This window comes from Miniopterus natalensis, chromosome 11 (assembly GCF_054644295.1).
Source record: "Miniopterus natalensis isolate mMinNat1 chromosome 11, mMinNat1.hap1, whole genome shotgun sequence".
NCBI classification, from domain to species: domain Eukaryota; kingdom Metazoa; phylum Chordata; class Mammalia; order Chiroptera; family Miniopteridae; genus Miniopterus; species Miniopterus natalensis.
The window spans coordinates 50,941,475-50,958,148 of NC_142091.1; the positions used below are offsets into that span (position 1 = coordinate 50,941,475).

Below are 16,674 nucleotides of genomic sequence, written 5' to 3' on the forward strand. Positions count from 1 at the left end.
AAAACGGGTTTGAACTGTGCGGGTCCACTTATACGTGAAAGCTTTTTTTTAAAAAAATATATCTTTATTGATTACAGAGAGAGGAAAGGAGAGGGAGAGAGAGAGATAGAAACATCAATGATGAGAGAGTCATTGATCGGCTGCAGCCCGCAACCAGGCATGTGCCCTGGCCCGGAACGGAACCCCGATTGCCTGGATCCTAGGTCCACGCTCAACCGCTGAGCCACGCCTGGCCGGGCAAAGTTTTTCAATAACTACTGTAAATGAACCAGTCTCCAAGGCCCCCCTTTTCTCTGACTTTAGCGAGCTAAAAGCAGCCCTCCTTAGCGCGCTTCCTTTCTGTGACATTTCTAGGGAGCCAAAGCAGAGCCCCGCCTAGGCTCTCTCCTGTTGCTTCTTGCACCCTAAGTCCTTCCTTTGTTTCACTGTCCCCAGCTTTAATAAAACTACTCTTGAAACCATCTGGACCCCTGACGTTTTTCCTGCATGAGGTCGATGACCCACACACTACAGGGCAGCGGCTGACGAAGTTAGAGAATCACTTGGGCCACACCCTGCAGCTGGAGCCTCGCGAGCCCTGCGGGGGCCGGGACGGGCCCTGAGAGGAATCCTAGGTTACCGTACCCGGCGCGTCGCCCTGAGCCCCGCCACGGGCCGTATCGCACTTCCTAAAACCACTTCCGGCACCTACGACGTGGGTAAAGCGGGTCCGGGCGCGTGGAGGTCACCGGTGTACAGCTGGAGAAGCGCGGGAAGATCTCCAGGGCGCTCAAAGAGCGCTCTGGTGAGAACCACGCTGTCGCCCGCGACGTTTTGGAATCAGAAGCTAGGCCCCGGCGGATGCAGGCCGGAGCGTGGGGCCCCCAAACCATGACTGGCTCCCCGGGTGCTCCGTGCCGCTGCTCCGTGCCGCTGCTTCTGCTTCTGTGGCTCCTGCCGCTCAGAGCGGGTAAGACCGCGGCGGGGAGGGGTGCGGGTGCGGGCCGAAGCGCGAGGGAGGTTGGGGGTGGTCGCGGCTCCGCGGCCCCCTCGCTGGTCAGCTGCTTCCGGGGCGCCGCCCGCGGTCCTCCGCCACCACCTGGCTATCAGTGAATCGAGTCGTCTAGGCTTTTCCTAGGGGCTTTACTGAGTGGGTGAGTGGTGACAGTGAAAGGTTCTTTCTTTGCCCCTTTTTTGGTTATGGAACTTTTTTTTTTTTAACTTTCCCATACACCACTGTGAACACGCCTTCACCTCCTTATTTATACTTTTTATTTTTATTATTTTTTATTATTTAAGACCTTTATCAACAGGTGCTTGCAGTTTGTTGACTGTTTTGAAAAAAATCAAGTTGTAAACTTTTATTACAAATTAAAAATGAGGTTCATAAAAATCATAGCATGTCCGGCAGCGGGTGACTGACTCATCCTGGCGGTCGCAGTTCACTCATTCCGGATCCGGGGTTGCGGGCTCATCCTGGCGGTCGCAGTTCACTCATTCCGGATCCGGGGTTGCGGGCTCCACCGCGCCCGGCCGAGCGAGGCAGCGGATCAAGGACCTCTCATCACTGATATTTCTGTCGCGCTCTCTCCCTCTCCTTTCCGCTCTCTGAAATCAATAAAGATATATTTTTAAAAAAATCTCAACTTGACCAGATATGAAACAATTTAAAGACCTTTAAAGGTGTATTGAGAAAGACAAGGCTTTTTTTCTCTCTCAAAAAACACGTTTGTCGCTTCCAAAAAGAGACGTCTTTAGATAGAAATAATAAAAATCCCATGCTGCATAGTTATCTGGTCAACGGGCAAAAAGCAAGCACTTAGGTCTTCAGCTCCAATCTTTCGTTCATTTCTTACCGCAGGGATTTCACTCTCTCTTCCTCTCGGACGACTTAACCCGCGGGGTGGAGGCGGGAAGGCCGAGGCTGCGCTCGCTCCGCCCGCTCCGCCGGGTCTCCGCGCCCGCAGGTGGGTGGCCCCGCGGCTCTTCCCGGAGTCCGCGTCCGGGCGACCCTGAGGTGGCTGCGACCTTGGGTCTCATCTCCTTGCTTTTCCTCATCTTCCTCGTGGCCGCCCTCTGGCTGTCTTTGGCGAGGAGGGCCCCTGAGGAATTGAGTTCCCCGATACTTACTCCGCCTCCCTGCTCGGCCTCGTTCTCCCGCACCCAGGTGGTCGCACCGTCCGTCCCTTCTCCCTGCCGGGGCGGGGGGGGGGGGGGGGAGAGAAGGGGGGCGGGGATGATGATTCTGTGGTCGACCCCCCGGTCTCTCGCCTGTAGTCAGGTGGGAACCGCTGATGAAGCCGCACCCGTTTCCTACACTGGAACTGTTCTGTTCCCACCCTTCGGTGCGTGACCTTGTGTCTGCCGGCAGGCGCGGCTCCCTGCGGGGCTGCCCGTGGGGCTGACTTGGTGCCGGCCGCGCGGAGGGTGGGGACGGCCGCCGCGTCCGGGCTTCACTGCTCTCGCTTGCGGTGACGGTGACCGCGACAGGTGACTGGAGTGGGCGGCGGCAGCTGCGGCTCCCCCCCCCCCCCCCCCCCCCCCCGCGCTGTGGTCACGAGGCTGCTCAGGGCTCCCTGGGTCCTGCTCTGGGCTGCAGCTCATTTTTTTACGTGAAATGGACATAGGCCTAAATATTCCAGCCACATCATCAAGCAGGCTGTGCTCCTTGGAAATCTTTTTTTTTTTCCAGCCACCCCTGAGTTCCCTTGGGCCCCCGGGGTGGAAGGGGTCCTGTAAACTCTTTTGCATCCACATACCCTCCCCTCCCCTCAATTTCTGTCTGGTTTTCTTTCTTTCTTTCTTTCTTTTTTTTTTTTTAAATATGTTTTTATTGATTTTAGAGAGAGGAAGGGAGAGGGAGAGAGATAAAACATCCATGTAGAGAGAAAGATCAACATCCATGGGCTGCTTCCTGCACACCCCTGCTGGGGGTCAAGCTCACAACCTGGGCCTGGGCACTGACCGGAATGCAACTGGTGACCTCTTGGTGCATGGGTACCCGCTGGGCGCCCGCTGGTTTTCTTCACCTCATCCTCTACCCTAGCCGTCTTGTCAGAGTCTCTTCTTATCTCCTCATTGCTCAACTGCATATTGTGTATGGCCTCTGTATTCCTTGATTCTCAGGCATTCCTTCATTTTCACTGTAGAGTTGTCCATGTTGAGATGTCCCCTCCTTTTTCCCATCCTGTGGTAATTCTGGACAGGTGCCACCGTTTCTAGCCTAGCTGAGTGCTGAGAACAACAGACACGTAGGCCTTTTCCTTTCCGTGCCCATTCCAGTGTTCTGTAGGCAGCAAGGAAGGCCCTCACACTGACCTGTAAGAGCTTGGAGCGACAATTAGGAGTTTGCAGACAGCTCAGCAAGTGAAGGAGTCTTTTCACTTTTTCTGGGAACACTGCTGGATATGTTTCAGTTTAACAGAAAACCAACAGCCTGAAAGGCATATGAAGAGGTATTTTAAGTCATTACTAACCAGAGAATAGAAGTTAAAACAACAATAAGACATCACTTGACATTTATTAGACTGGCCCAGATAGGCTGGGGGATGCCAAGTGGTGGTGGTGGAGCTGCGGGAGTCTAGGAGTCTATCAGGGGGCTGTAGATGAGCCAGGTGTGGATGCCCACCATGGAGAACTGGGCAGCAAGTTCAAGCAAAAGACTAGCTGTACACATAGCAGCATGGATCAATCTAGAAAGCATTGTGCCAAGAGGAGAAACAATGACATATAACTCAATACCATTTCTACAAGTTTGAGAAACAAAACAAGACAGTGTTAAAGAGAACAAAACTGTAGCTATTAAATATCTTAGATTGGTTGCCTAATGGGGGAGGGAAATGGAAATAAAAAAGAACAAATATTATTTCTATAAACTTGCAATGAGCAATCTGAAAATAAAATTAAGAAAGCAGTTGTATTTACAGTACCATCAAACAATAAAATACTTAGGAATAAATTTGACAAGAGAAGCACAAAAATTATACTTTGAAAACTATAAAACTATTGTTGAAAGAAATTTAAGAAGAGCTAAATAGGTGATATGGAAAAGCACCTTGTCTTAATCTTCTCAGGTTGCCATAGCAAATACCTTAGACTGAGTGGCTTAAACAACAGAAATTTATTTCTCACAGTTCTGGAGGCTGGGAAGTCCAAGATCTAGATGCTAACTGATTTGTTTCCTGGTGAGTGGTCTCTTCCTCATAGATGAACACCTTCTTACTATCTCCCCAGGTGTGGAGAGAGATATCATTTCTTTCTTCCCTCTCCTGTCTCTTATAAGAGCACTAATCCCATTCGAGGGCTCTTCCCTCAGGATCTAATTACCTCTCAAAGGCCCCACCTTCAAATGCTATCACACTGAGGACTATGAATTTTGCTTGGACACAAGCATTCAGTCCATAGCACATCCCTGAAACACATTCATGGATTAGGCGACAACATTGCTAAGATGGCGGTACTCCCCAAATTGATCTACAGATCAGACGCAATTCCTATTAGAATCTCAGCTGACTTCTTTGGAAAAATTAATAAACTGATTTGAAAGTTTCTATGACATTGTAAGAATCCCAGAATAGCCAAAGCAATCGTGAAAAAGAATATCTTATGTGGATTAACAAGGAGCCATGGACTAAGGGCCTCTTTACATGAGACCCCCACTGCCAAAAAAAAAAAAAAAGGGGAATTTGTTTTTAATTACATGGTAGTGTCTGAGAGTACAAGGCCTATGTTTTTTCCATGGTTCTCCCATAACTGAGTTTTCTTATTGCCACAGGTTTCTTTTTCTTTTTAATTTATCTTTATTGTTGACAGTACAGGTGTCCCATCTTTTCCCCCCAATTGACCCCCTCCACCTCACTCCCAGCCCCTCTCCAGGCCTTTACTCCATTATTGTCTGTGTCCATGGGTTATGCATATATGCATATAACTTCTTTGGTTAATCTCTTCCCACCCTACACCCCCTTTCCCTCTTCCCTCTGAAATATGATCGTCTGTTACATGAGTCAATGTCTCTGGATCTATTTAGTTCGTCAGATTCTTTTGTTCATTAGCTTCTTCTTAGAGAAGACCCTTCAACATTTCATGTAGTACTAGTCTGGTGGTGATGAACTCCTTTAGCTTTTCCTTGTCTGAGAAGCTCTTTATCTGACCTTCAATTCTAAATGATAGCTTTGCTGGGTAGAGCAATCTTGGTTGTAGGTTCTTGTTTTTCATCACTTTGAACATTTCTTGCCACTCCCTCCTGGCCTGCAAGGTTTCTGTTGAGAAATCAGCTGACAGTCGTATGGGTGCTCCCTTGTAGGTAACTAACTGCTTTTCTCTTGCTGCTTTTAAGATTCTCTCTTTGTCTTTAACCTTTGGCATTTTAATGATGATGTGTCTTACTGTGGGCCTCTTTGGATTCCTCTTGTTTGGGACCCTCTGTGCTCCCTGGACTTGTAAGTCTATTTCTTTCCCCAGGTAGGGGAAGTTTTCTATAATTATTTTTTCAAATAGGTTTTCAATTTCTTGCTCTCTTTCTTCCCCTTTTGGCACCCCAATAATACAAATGTTGGGTTGCTTGAAGTTGTCCCAAAGACTCCTTACACTATCTTCATATTTCTGGATTCTTTTTTCTTTTTGATCTTCTGGTTGGGTGTTTTTTGTTTCCTCATGTTCTAAATTGCTGATTTGATTCTCAGCGTCTTCTACTCTACTGTTGATTCCCTGTAAATCATTCTTCATTTCAGTTCATGTAGCCTTCATTTCTGATTGGTACTTTATCAAGTCATTGATGGTTTCACTTATTTTCGTAATAGTCTTACTAATATCCTTGAGCATCCTTATAACTGTAATTCTGAACTCGGTATCTAGTAGCATGCTTGGTTCTATTTCTTTTAGTTCCTTTTCTGGAGATTTCTTCTGTTCTTTCCTTTGTGACATGTTTCTTTGCCTCCACATTTTAGCTTCTCCCAGGTGTTTGTTTCTATGTATTAGGTAGAGCTGCTATGTCTCTTGGAATTTGTAGAGTGGCTTTGTGTAGTAGGTGTCCCGTCACCTGAGCTGGGCCTTCTAGGTGCTCCCCTGTGTGGGCTATGTGCACTGTCCTGTTGTAGTTGAGCCTTGGTTGCTGTTGGTGTCACTGGGAGGAACTGACCCCCTCCCAGGCCAATCAGCTGTGAGGATCAGCTGCAACTACAGCCAGAGAGCTGCTGTGCTGGAAACACCCTTATGGGGCAGGATTTACTTCAGTGGAGCTTTGGTGTTCACCAAGTGTGCCCCTTGAGTGTGTCACTCGTGGGTGTGGTAGGGTTGTAATCCAGTGTGGTGGAGTCTGGTCACCAGGTGCACTGTCTCTGGGGCCTTTTGGGAGGTGCAAAGTCAGCCTGTGCCAGTGCCTTGCCCAGGGCCACCCAGCATGAGCTACACAGCAGACCGTAGTTGGCTGCTGTTTGTGCTGGGCTTGGTGTTGTCCAGGAGAGGCCAAGCCATGAACCAATGCGGGCTGCCGCTAGTGCCAGGCCTGGCCACTTATCAAGCCCTATGGGGCACGCTGCTGCTTGTTTGAGAGATTTTAGGAAAGTCCTAATCGTGAGGCTCAAGAGGCCACTTGCATAGAAAAGCCCCTGGAAATGGCCTGGATGAGCCTGAAGGTGGGGAGGGCCGGGGCCTCCTGGAATCACGGGGGTGGGGCCAAAGGTGTGAGTCAGGTGCTGGTGATTCAAACATGGCGCCTGCCTGCCGGCTGTGGGGAGGACTTGCCAAAGGAGCAATGGCCTCTGCTAGCCCTTCTGCCTGGGAGGAAGCTGCTCCCCCCAGCTCTCATCCTGACTTCTGGCAGGTTAGTTCCTCCCCGAGTGTCCCAGGTTCCTTTCAAGCTGCTGCCCGGCACTGGGCTCAGAGGGAGCGTCCGAGTGAGTCTGTGCGCGGGCCCTTTGAGAGGAGTTGCTGGGGCTCCCATAGCCTCTGCGTCCCTCAGGGACAGTCCCCGCTGGTTTCACAGCCCAAAGCTGTGGGGACTTCTTTTCCAAGCCCTGGGACCCTGGGCTGGGGGCCTGCTGTGGGGCTGGGAATCCTCCCTTCTCCGGGAAACCTCTGCTGCCGAGATTCCCTCCCCAGTTTAACCCACGGCACTGGGTGTGGGCCTGAGGCCCCGATTCAGCCCCGATCCGCCTCGTCTCCGCCCCTCCTACTGGTCTTGGTGTTCCTTCAGTTCCCTGGTTGTGGGGCTTCTGTTCAGCCGGATTTCAGGAGGTTCTGAGTGACGGTTGTTCTGTATTTTAGTTGTAATTTTGATGTGGTTGCGGGAGGCGGCGGGTGCAGCTGTTACCTACGCCGCCATCTTGTTTCTCCTCCCAAAGGTTCCTGGAGCGTGGAGATGGCAGGGAAGGTTCAGACTGCGTTGCTGAATGACAATGTCACCATCTCCTGCAAGGTCCCTGGTTTGTCACACCTGGACCCCGAAAGTGTGGGTGTTGTCTGGTTTTGGAAGAATCAGATGAATAAAACAGAGGAGATGGTGTTTTGCTTGTACGGAAACCATCGAGAGTCTTTCCGATCTGGAGCTTACGTGTCTCCAAGTTGGCTGGAGAGCGGGGACGCCTCACTGCAGCTGCCTGGAGTCCAGGTGTGGGAAGCAGGAGAGTACCGATGTGAGGTGGTGATCACTCCTGAGAAGGCCCAGGGAACAGTCTCTCTGGAGGTTGTGGGTGAGTACCTGATGCAGTGTCCTATGGTTCCCATGCGATGGAGTTTGGGGTAGAGATGTGGATGGGCTGAGTGGAGCAGAGGTTTAGGTCAAGGGCCTTGGAATCAGATAGATGTGGGTTTGAGTCCTGGGCTTCCATGGACTTCTGGACAACTTAGGGCTAAGTTATTAATCATGCTGAACCTCAGTGTCCTTTGCTCTAAACAAATGTAATAGTACCTCAATAGAGATCCTATCTCCAAGTACAGTCACAGTCTGAGTGACTGGGGTTAGGACTTCAACATAGGAATTTGGGGATGGGGGCCACAATTCAGCCTATAATGGGGGCAATGTTTATGAGCCCTCCAAAATTGTACTTAAGACTTTGAATGTTTTACACATCTTAATTTGGGGGGTGGGGATGCATATTAAGATTCATTTCCTCTACAACTGACAGAAAGCCTAGAAAGATTTTAAAAAAATTAATAAACTTTATTTTTTAGAACAGTTTTAGATTTATAGAAAAATTGCAAAGATAGTACAGTTTACATATGACTCCTGGCTCTACACACCGCTTTCTCTATTATTAACATTTTGTATTAGTATGGTACATTTATTACAATTAATGAACCAATACTGATACATTTTTATTAATTGAAGTCCATACTTTATTCAGATATCCTTAGCTTTTACCTAATATCCTTGATAATTTTTCTTGTTCTGAAGGCTAGTTTGAAATTCATAAAGCTGCTCTAGTTTTCTTTGCATTAGTGCTAGTATTGTGTATCTTTTTAAATCCCTTTACTTTTGTTGTTGTTAATTCTCACCTGAGTATATTTTTTCCATTGATTTTTTTTTTTTTAAGAGAAAGTGGAAGGGAGGGAATGAGGGGGAGAGAGAGAGAGAGAGAAATATTGATGTGAGAAAGACATCCATTGGTTGTCTCCTGCATGCACCCTGACCAGGGCCAGGGACCGAACTTGCAACCCAGGTACTTGCCATTGACTGGGAATTGTACCCACAACCTTTTGCTGCGGCAGGCCGATGCTCTAACCACTGAGCAGCACTGGCCAGGGAAAATCCCTTTACTTTTAATCTATGTGGATCTTCATATTTAAAATGGTTTTCTTTTTTTTAATTGAATTTATTGGGGTAATATTGGTTAATAAAATTATATAGGTTTCAGGTATACAGTTCTGTAATACATCATCTGTATATTATATTGTGTGTTCACCACCCCAAGTCAAGTCTCTTTCCATTATCATTTATGTCCTCTATATAAAGTGGATTTCTTGTCGAAACACATATTTGAGCCTTTTTAAAAATCCACTCTGATAATCTCAGTCTCTTAGTTTATGTGCTTAGACCATTCATTTAAAGTGATTGCATATAGCCCTGGCTGGTGTGAGTCGGTTGGGTGTGGTCCCATGCACCAAGGGGTTCCATGCAGGAGGCAGCCCATTGATGCTGTGTCTCTGACATAAAGTGGCTTAAGAAACTGCTTTAGAAAATGGCTTTGAGAGTCAGGGTTATGGCCTATCAGCACCTTGCTGCCACTGAGATCAACATACCCAGAATACTTAGGCTATGCAGAATCCCATTTGCTTGACTCACCCTTTCTGAAGGCTTGCTATGGGTTAGACATTGAACTGAAAATAAGCTAGTCCCAACCTACCCTCAAAGCATGACTTCTTTCCCTTGGCAGCTTCCCCAGTTATCAGCTTGTTTCTAGAGCAAGCAGTGGTGAAAGATAATGATGACAAACATATTTTGTGCAAAGCAAGTGGGTTCTACCCAGAGGACATTAACATAACGTGGCATATATGGACCCTGAAGAATCGCCAGTGCCTGGAGGTTTCTGAGGACATCACCACTTGTCCAGCCATCAAAAATGAAGATGGCACATTTAGCATCACTAGCCGTTCAAAGCTGAAGCACTCTCTGGAACACAATGTGATCGCCTACCTATGTGTGATAAGGCACATATCCTTGCCCACTTCCTGGAGGTGGAACTCCACCCTGGCTGGGAGAGGTAAGCATCCTCCTAGACATTTCCCCTGCTCTTCACCTTGAGGGGGTATAACATAACACTCAGGTTCCCAGTTAGTCTAGGCCAAAATAGGGGCCAATGGGGAAGGAGAGAAAGCTTGATTTGGCCTAGCTCAGCCCCAGAGTCAGCAGTCCAAACTAGGTCCTCCAGCCAGGGCAGAAAAGTCTAATAGGTGGAGAGTTGTGATAATAGTCCTCAGGACTTCTGTTAGCTTATGGCAGCTTAAGTGATCTGAGTGGGCTATGTGACCTGAAGTGGGTAGCTTGCCAGTTGCTAGGAGAAAGGGGATAGGATCCTGTCCATGTCCCCTGAGGATAAGCAAGAGCTGACTGGGTGTGCCAGATGGGGCCTGGGATGGTGCTGGAGGGAGAGAGGATTGCTTTTGGAAGCAAGGGCCAGGGATGTGTATAGGGTATGTGTGGGGCATGGAGAGTATGGAATTGAAATATGCTTTGTGTGTATGAAATAAGAGATTTGTCTTGGTGATTTGTGTATGCCTTAGTGTATTTGGGCTGCTATAACAAATTGCCACAGGCTGAGTGGCTTATACTCAACAGCTTTATTTCTCACAGTTCTGGAGGCTGGAAGTCTGAGTTCAGTGTGCCAGCATGGTTGGGTGAGGGCTTTCTTCTGGGTCACAGGTTTCTTGTTATATCCTACATAGTGGCAAGGATGAGGGATCTCTCTAGGGACTCATATAAGGGCACTAATCTCATTCATGAGGGCTCCACCCTCATGACCTAATGACGTCCCAGAAAACTCACTTCCTAATACCATTACATTGGGTATTAGGACTTCAACATATGAATTTTAAGGGAACACAGATATGCAATATATAGCAGTGTGTAGTGTTGTAAGATGGTGTAGTAGTGTGGAAGCTTTGAACGTGTGCATGGCATATCTATGTGGTATGTGGTGTTCGATATTGCTGTGTATTTCTGGCAAATGCTAACCCCACTGTTTGATGTGTGGATGTGGATGTCATAGGAATGACAAGATGTGTGGTTACACCAGCTGAAGTGAGATGTAGCTTTAACTTAGATGTGTTGTTGAAGAATGAAATGGGCAGCAATTAGCAGTCTCTACACAACAGTGTTCCAAAGCTTTCCTCAGATTCTCAAAGGTGTCTATGACACGAGGTGGCTTAAGAAACTACTTTAGCCCTGATGGGTTTTGCTCAGTGGTTAGAGCATCAGCCTGTGGACTGAAGGTCCCAGGTTTGATTCCAACCAAGGGCACATACCTTGGTTGCAGGCTAGATCCCTGGCTCCGGTTGGGCGAGTGCTGGAGGCAACTAGTTGATGTGTCTCTCTCACATCGATTCCATCTCTCTCTCTCCCTCTTCCACTCTCTCTGAAAAACAATGGAAAAAATATCCTCAGGTGAGGATTAAAAAAAAAAAAAAAAAAGAAAAATGAGAAACTCTGCTTTAGAAAATGGCTGTGAGAGTCAAAGTCATGGCTTATCAGCACCTTGCTGGCACTGAGATCAACATACCCAGAATACTTAGGCTAAGCAGAATCCCATTTGCTTGACTCACCCTTTCTGAAGGCTTGCTATGGGTTAGACATTGAATTCATAAAAAGCTAGTCCCAACCTACCCTCAAAGTGTGACCTCTGCCGGGCCGGGCGTGGCTCAGCGGTTGAGTGTCGACCTAGGATTCAGGTGATCGGGGTTTGATTCCTGGTCAGGGCACATGCCCGGGTTGCAGCCGATCAATGACTCTCTCATCATTGATGTTTCTATCTCTCTCTCTCCCTCTCCTTTCTTCTCTATGAAATCAATAAAGATATATTTAAAAAAAAAAAAAAAGTGTGACTTCTTTCCCTTGGCAGGTTCCCCAGTCACCAGTGTGTTTCCAGAGCAAGCAGTGGTGAAAGATAGTGATGACAAACATACTTCGTGCAAAGCAAGTGGGTTCTACCCAGAGGACATTGACATAATGTCGTGTATATGGACCCTGAAGAATTGCCAGGACCTGGAGATTTCTGAGGACATCACCATTGGTTCAGCCATCAAAAATGAAGTTGGCACATTTAACATCACTAACTGTAGGAGACCGAAGCACTCTCTGGAACACAATGTGATCACCTACCTATGTGTGATAAGGCATATATCCTTGCCCACTTCCTGGAGGTGGAACTCCACCCTGGCTGGGAGAGGTAAGCATCCTCCTAGACATTTCCCCTGCTCTTCACCTTGAGGGGGTATAACATAACACTCAGGTTCCCAGTTAATCTAGGCCAAAATGGGGGTCAATAGGGAAGGAGAGAAAGCTTGATTTGGCTAGCTCAGCCCCAGAGTCAGCAGTCCAAACTAGGTCCCTCAGCCAGGGCAGAAAGGTCTAATAGGTGGAGAGTTGTGATAATAGTCCTCAGGACTTCTGTTAGCTTATGGCAGCTTAAGTGATCTGAGTGGGCTATATGACCTGAAGTGGGTAGCTTGCCAGCTGCTGTAACAAATCGCCACAGGCTGAGTGGCTTATAATCAACAGCTTTATTTCTCACAGTTCTGGAGGCTGGAAGTCTGAGTTCAGTGTGCCAGCATGGTTGGGTGAGGGCTTTCTTCTGGGTCACAGATTTCTTGTTGTATCCTACATGGTGGCAAGGATGAGGGATCTCTCTAGGGCCTCTTATATAAGGGCACTAATCTCATTCATGAGGGCTCCACCCTCATGACCTAATGATGTCCCAGAAGCCTCACTTCCTAATACCATCACATTGGGTATTAGGATTTCAACATATGAATTTTAAGGGAACACAGATATGCAATATATAGCAGTGTATAGTGATGTAAGATGGTGTAGTAGTGTGGAAGCTTTGAACGTGTGCATGGCATATCTATGTGGTATGTGGTGTTCGATATTGCTGTGTATTTCTGGCAAATGCTAACCCCACTGTTTGATGTGTGGATGTGGATGTGATAGGAATGACAAGACATGTGGCAGAAGATTGGTGGTTATATCTATGACAGAGAAATGACACACAACCACATATCTTAGCAGTGATTGTTTGGTCACTTTGGCCCCTGCCCATAGGTTTCCTCTTAACGTTGGCCCCCTCTTTCTCTGTGCAGGATCTAAGACTGGAAATGACTCAAGCATCATTGGTTGTGTTTTTTTGGTGGTTTTTGTTGTTGTTGTTGTTTTAAAATATATTTTTATTGATTTCAGAGAGAGGAAGGGAGAGGGAGAGAGAAATAGAAACATTAATGATTGCTACCTCCTGCATGCCCCTTGCTGGGGATCAAGTCTGTAACTCATGCATGTGCCCTGACCCAGAATTGAACTGCAGTCTCCTGGATCCTAGGTCAATGCTCAAACACTGAGCCATGCTTCGCCAGCGGATGATTGGTATTTTGATTGTCGTTTTCTGTATTGGAGCAATCTTTTTAACTGAATGGGTTTCAACCATTTTACACTTTCCAAAGAAGATAAACAAATGACCAGCAAGTACATAAAAAGGTGCTCAACATCATTAATCATCAGGGAAATGCAAATTAAAACAATGAGTTATCACTTCATCCCTGTTGGAGTGACTACTATAAAAAAGACAAGAAATAAAAAGTATTGGCAAGGATGTGGAGAAAAAGGAAGACTTGTGTAATATTGGTGGGAATGTAAATTGGTGTTGCCATTATAGAAAACGGTATGGAAGTTCCTCAAAAAAGTTAAAAATAGAACTACCATATGATCCAGCAATTCCACTTCTGGATATTTATCCAAAGGAAAGGAAAACTCTAACTTGAAAAGGTATCTGTACCCCCATGTTCACTGCAGCATTATTTACAATAGCCAAGACATGGAAATAAATTCAGTATCGTCGATGGATGAATGGATAAAAGAAGATGTGATACACTCACACACACATAATCATGTGCCACTTAACAAAGGGGATGCATTCTGAGAAATGCGTTGTTAGGCAATTTCACCATTGTGTTAACATCATTGATGGTACTTACACAAACCTAGATCATATAGCCTCTTGCTCCTGTACATTCAGGCTATACAGGAACAATAATTTATAAAACAATATGAAACTAAATCAAGCACAAGAGAAAATGATGCCATCAAGAGATGCAGTTAACACACACACTAGGCTGCTATTAGTGTAACACCACATACTGTTTTACAGCAAACTTATTTTTATATGTACAAAGAGTACACTCTAAAATAGCAATAAATGGCCCTGGCCAGGTGGCTCAGTTGGCTGGAGTGTCATTCAGTACCCAAAAAGGTTGCGGGTTCAGTTCCTGGTCAGGCCACATACCTAGGTTGCGGGTTCAATCCCCAGTTGGAGCAGGTACCAGAGGCAACAGATCAGTGTTTGCCTCCAACATTGATGTTTCTCTCTCTCTCTCTAAAATCAATTAAAACATATCCTCGGGTGAGGATTTAAAAACAACAACAAAGTATAGCACAGTAATAACACGAGCCAGTAACAATCATTTATTATCATTATCCAGTATTACACACTGTGCATAATTATATATACTTTTATATGACTGGGAGTACAGTAGTTTACACCAACATCACCACAAACATGTGAATAATGTGTTGTGCTACAATGTTAGGGCTCACTAGGTGCTAGGAGTTTTTAAGCTCCACTCTAAGCTCATGGGACCATAGTTGTATATGCAGTCAGTCCATTGTTCCTCAAAACGTTATGAGACACATGGCTGTGTACACAATGAAATACTATTCAGCCATAAAAAAAAGGAAATCTTGCCATTCATGACAATGCAATGGACCTTGAGGGCAGTATTTTAAGTGAAATAAATCAGAGAAAGTTATGTATGATCTCCCTTATATGTGAATCTAAAAAAATACAAACACAAAAAATGAGCTCATAGATACCAAGAACAGATTGGTGGTTGTTTAAGGTAGGGGATAGGAAATGGGCAAAATGGGTGAAGGAGGTCAAAAGGCACAGACTTTGAGTTTTAAAATAAGTCATGGGGATGTAATATACAGCGTGGTGACTTGAGTTAGTAATACTGTATAGCATATTTGAAAGTTGCTAAAAGTAAATCTTAAAGATCATCACAAGAAAAAATTTGTAACTGTATGGTGATGGATTTTAATTAGATTTAATGAGGTGATTATTTCACAATATATACAAATATCAAATTTTATGCTGTATACCTGAAACTCATGTAATGTTATATGTCAGTTATACCTCAATTAAAAAAAGAGGTGGGATGGGGGAGAGAAAGCAACACTTCCTGTTTCCAGACTGTGGCCCGTTTCCATTTCAAATTCTATTTATTTGTTCAGTGAGATCAATCTGTACACACCAGTATATGAATAAAAGTATCCACTTTTAATTTATAGCAGAGTTGTTATTTGATAGAAGATAAATGACTTGCTCCCCATCTCATGGCTAGTAGAGCTTGGATTTTTAATCAATATACCAAATCACCAAGGAAGATCCAGGGTGTGGTTGGGCTGTGAATCATGAACTTGATTATTAATTAGGTCTAGAGGAGAGGCTTCCTCTGTATAGTTCTAGTTTGTTCTTAGGGGGAGACCTGTGGTTGGTGTGTTTGGCCCTTGCCTTATTTTCCGTACCTAAACCAAGGTGGCTGATGCTATTCCTAATTGGATGAAAGTATGGGCTCCTCAGCCAGGACAGGTTGATAGGGTCTCATGCCAGATATTGGTCATGGGTAACATACAGTGTGGTTCTGAATACAGTTACCAGGGACGTGCAGCTGTATTTCAGGAGCTCTGTAGGACAGAGAAGCCCTGTTCCCATTTCTACTGGATGGAGTAATGACTCGGGCATAGTTCTTAGGTCACTCAGGAGGGGTACAATGAGCAGAACTTGGAAGTCTCTTGACTTTGACAATTTTCAACTGATGTGCCACGGCAAGAATTTCTTGTGTGTGTGTAAATTTCCAGCTTATTCATTGATGATAGATCTGTAATACATTTGCATGATATTACCCAATGCCCTTTACCCCAAATCCCTACAAATCCAAATCTGTTCCTCTTTTAAAGTTAAACTCAAATGTCACATCCATTTCAAATTCTATTTCTTTGTTCAGTGAGATCAATCTGTACACACCAGTATATGAATAAAAGTATCTGAATTATCTTTGTCCTTTAGCTTTCTGCTTTCTTTTTTAAAATTCATCTTTATTGTTGAAAATATTACCAATGTCCCCTTTTTTCTCCATTGGCTCTTTCCACCCTGCACCCACTCCCCGGCCCAGGCCTTCACCACACTATTGTTTGTGTCCATAGATTATGCATATATGCAAGAATTTTTAAAACATGCAATACCTGACTATTTAGTCAAGGGCACTGACCTCTTTTCCCTTAGATTGTCAAATAAAAAAATGACAACAGCTAACATAACAATAGTTGTCCAGTGTGAATCAAAATTATACCTATTTTTTTGTGAGATTGACAAAAATATATTTTTTGCTGAGTTTTGGAATTTTAGTAATTAGTTTATGTGCCATGAGATGAAAAAGGTTGAAAATCGCTGGCCTAGAGGGATGAGTAGAACATGCTCCTCATAGCTGAGCTCCCACCTGAGGGTTAGAGTGGCTTTTAGTGGTGGCACGTGGGGATTGCAACATCAGTGTGGTTGGTGCCTATTACGAGAATATAATTAGAGGAACCAATAAATCTCAAAGTGAAAGGAGGCACATGACAACAGTGGCACTGTGGAACAAATGAAGTAGTCCAAAGTTGTTTACAGTGGTTGAAAGAGAATGACACCCTTTGGGAAAAACTAGTAAAGGAGACGAGATTTTATAAATTTAGCAAAAGAAATTATAATTTTGTAGAGATTGCAATAGAACAGTAAAATAATACAAGAGAAAAAGGAAAATATAATTAGATGGGAAAATCATAAATGGATTTTAAAAAAATATATCTTTATTGATTTCATAGAGAGGAAAGGAGAGGGAGAGAGAGACAGAAACATCAATGATGAGAGAGTCATTGATCGGCCGCCTCCTGCACAC

The 16,674-nt window shown here is 45.3% G+C and overlaps 1 protein-coding gene across 1 annotated transcript; it reads left to right on the forward strand.

Annotated features, from left to right (window-relative positions):
* Positions 1 to 7,336: 7,336 nt before the first annotated feature.
* On the forward strand, positions 7,337 to 13,589 carry NCR3LG1 (natural killer cell cytotoxicity receptor 3 ligand 1). Its single transcript, XM_016225214.2, has 4 exons — positions 7,337 to 7,667; positions 9,351 to 9,677; positions 11,532 to 11,858; positions 12,772 to 13,589. Exons 1-4 carry the CDS (start codon positions 7,337 to 7,339, stop codon positions 12,951 to 12,953), a joined length of 1,167 nt encoding a protein of 388 aa, XP_016080700.2. The 3' UTR covers positions 12,954 to 13,589.
* Positions 13,590 to 16,674: the final 3,085 nt, after the last annotated feature.

Bases quoted from the DNA above. Each gene is read 5' to 3' on its own strand.
- NCR3LG1 (XM_016225214.2), top strand. From the start codon at position 7,337: ATGGCAGGGAAGGTTCAGACTGCGTTGCTGAATGACAATGTCACCATC. The intron at 7,668-9,350 runs GTGAGTACCTGA...TTCCCTTGGCAG, and splicing joins AGTCTCTCTGGAGGTTGTGG to CTTCCCCAGTTATCAGCTTG. The intron at 9,678-11,531 runs GTAAGCATCCTC...TTCCCTTGGCAG, and splicing joins CTCCACCCTGGCTGGGAGAG to GTTCCCCAGTCACCAGTGTG.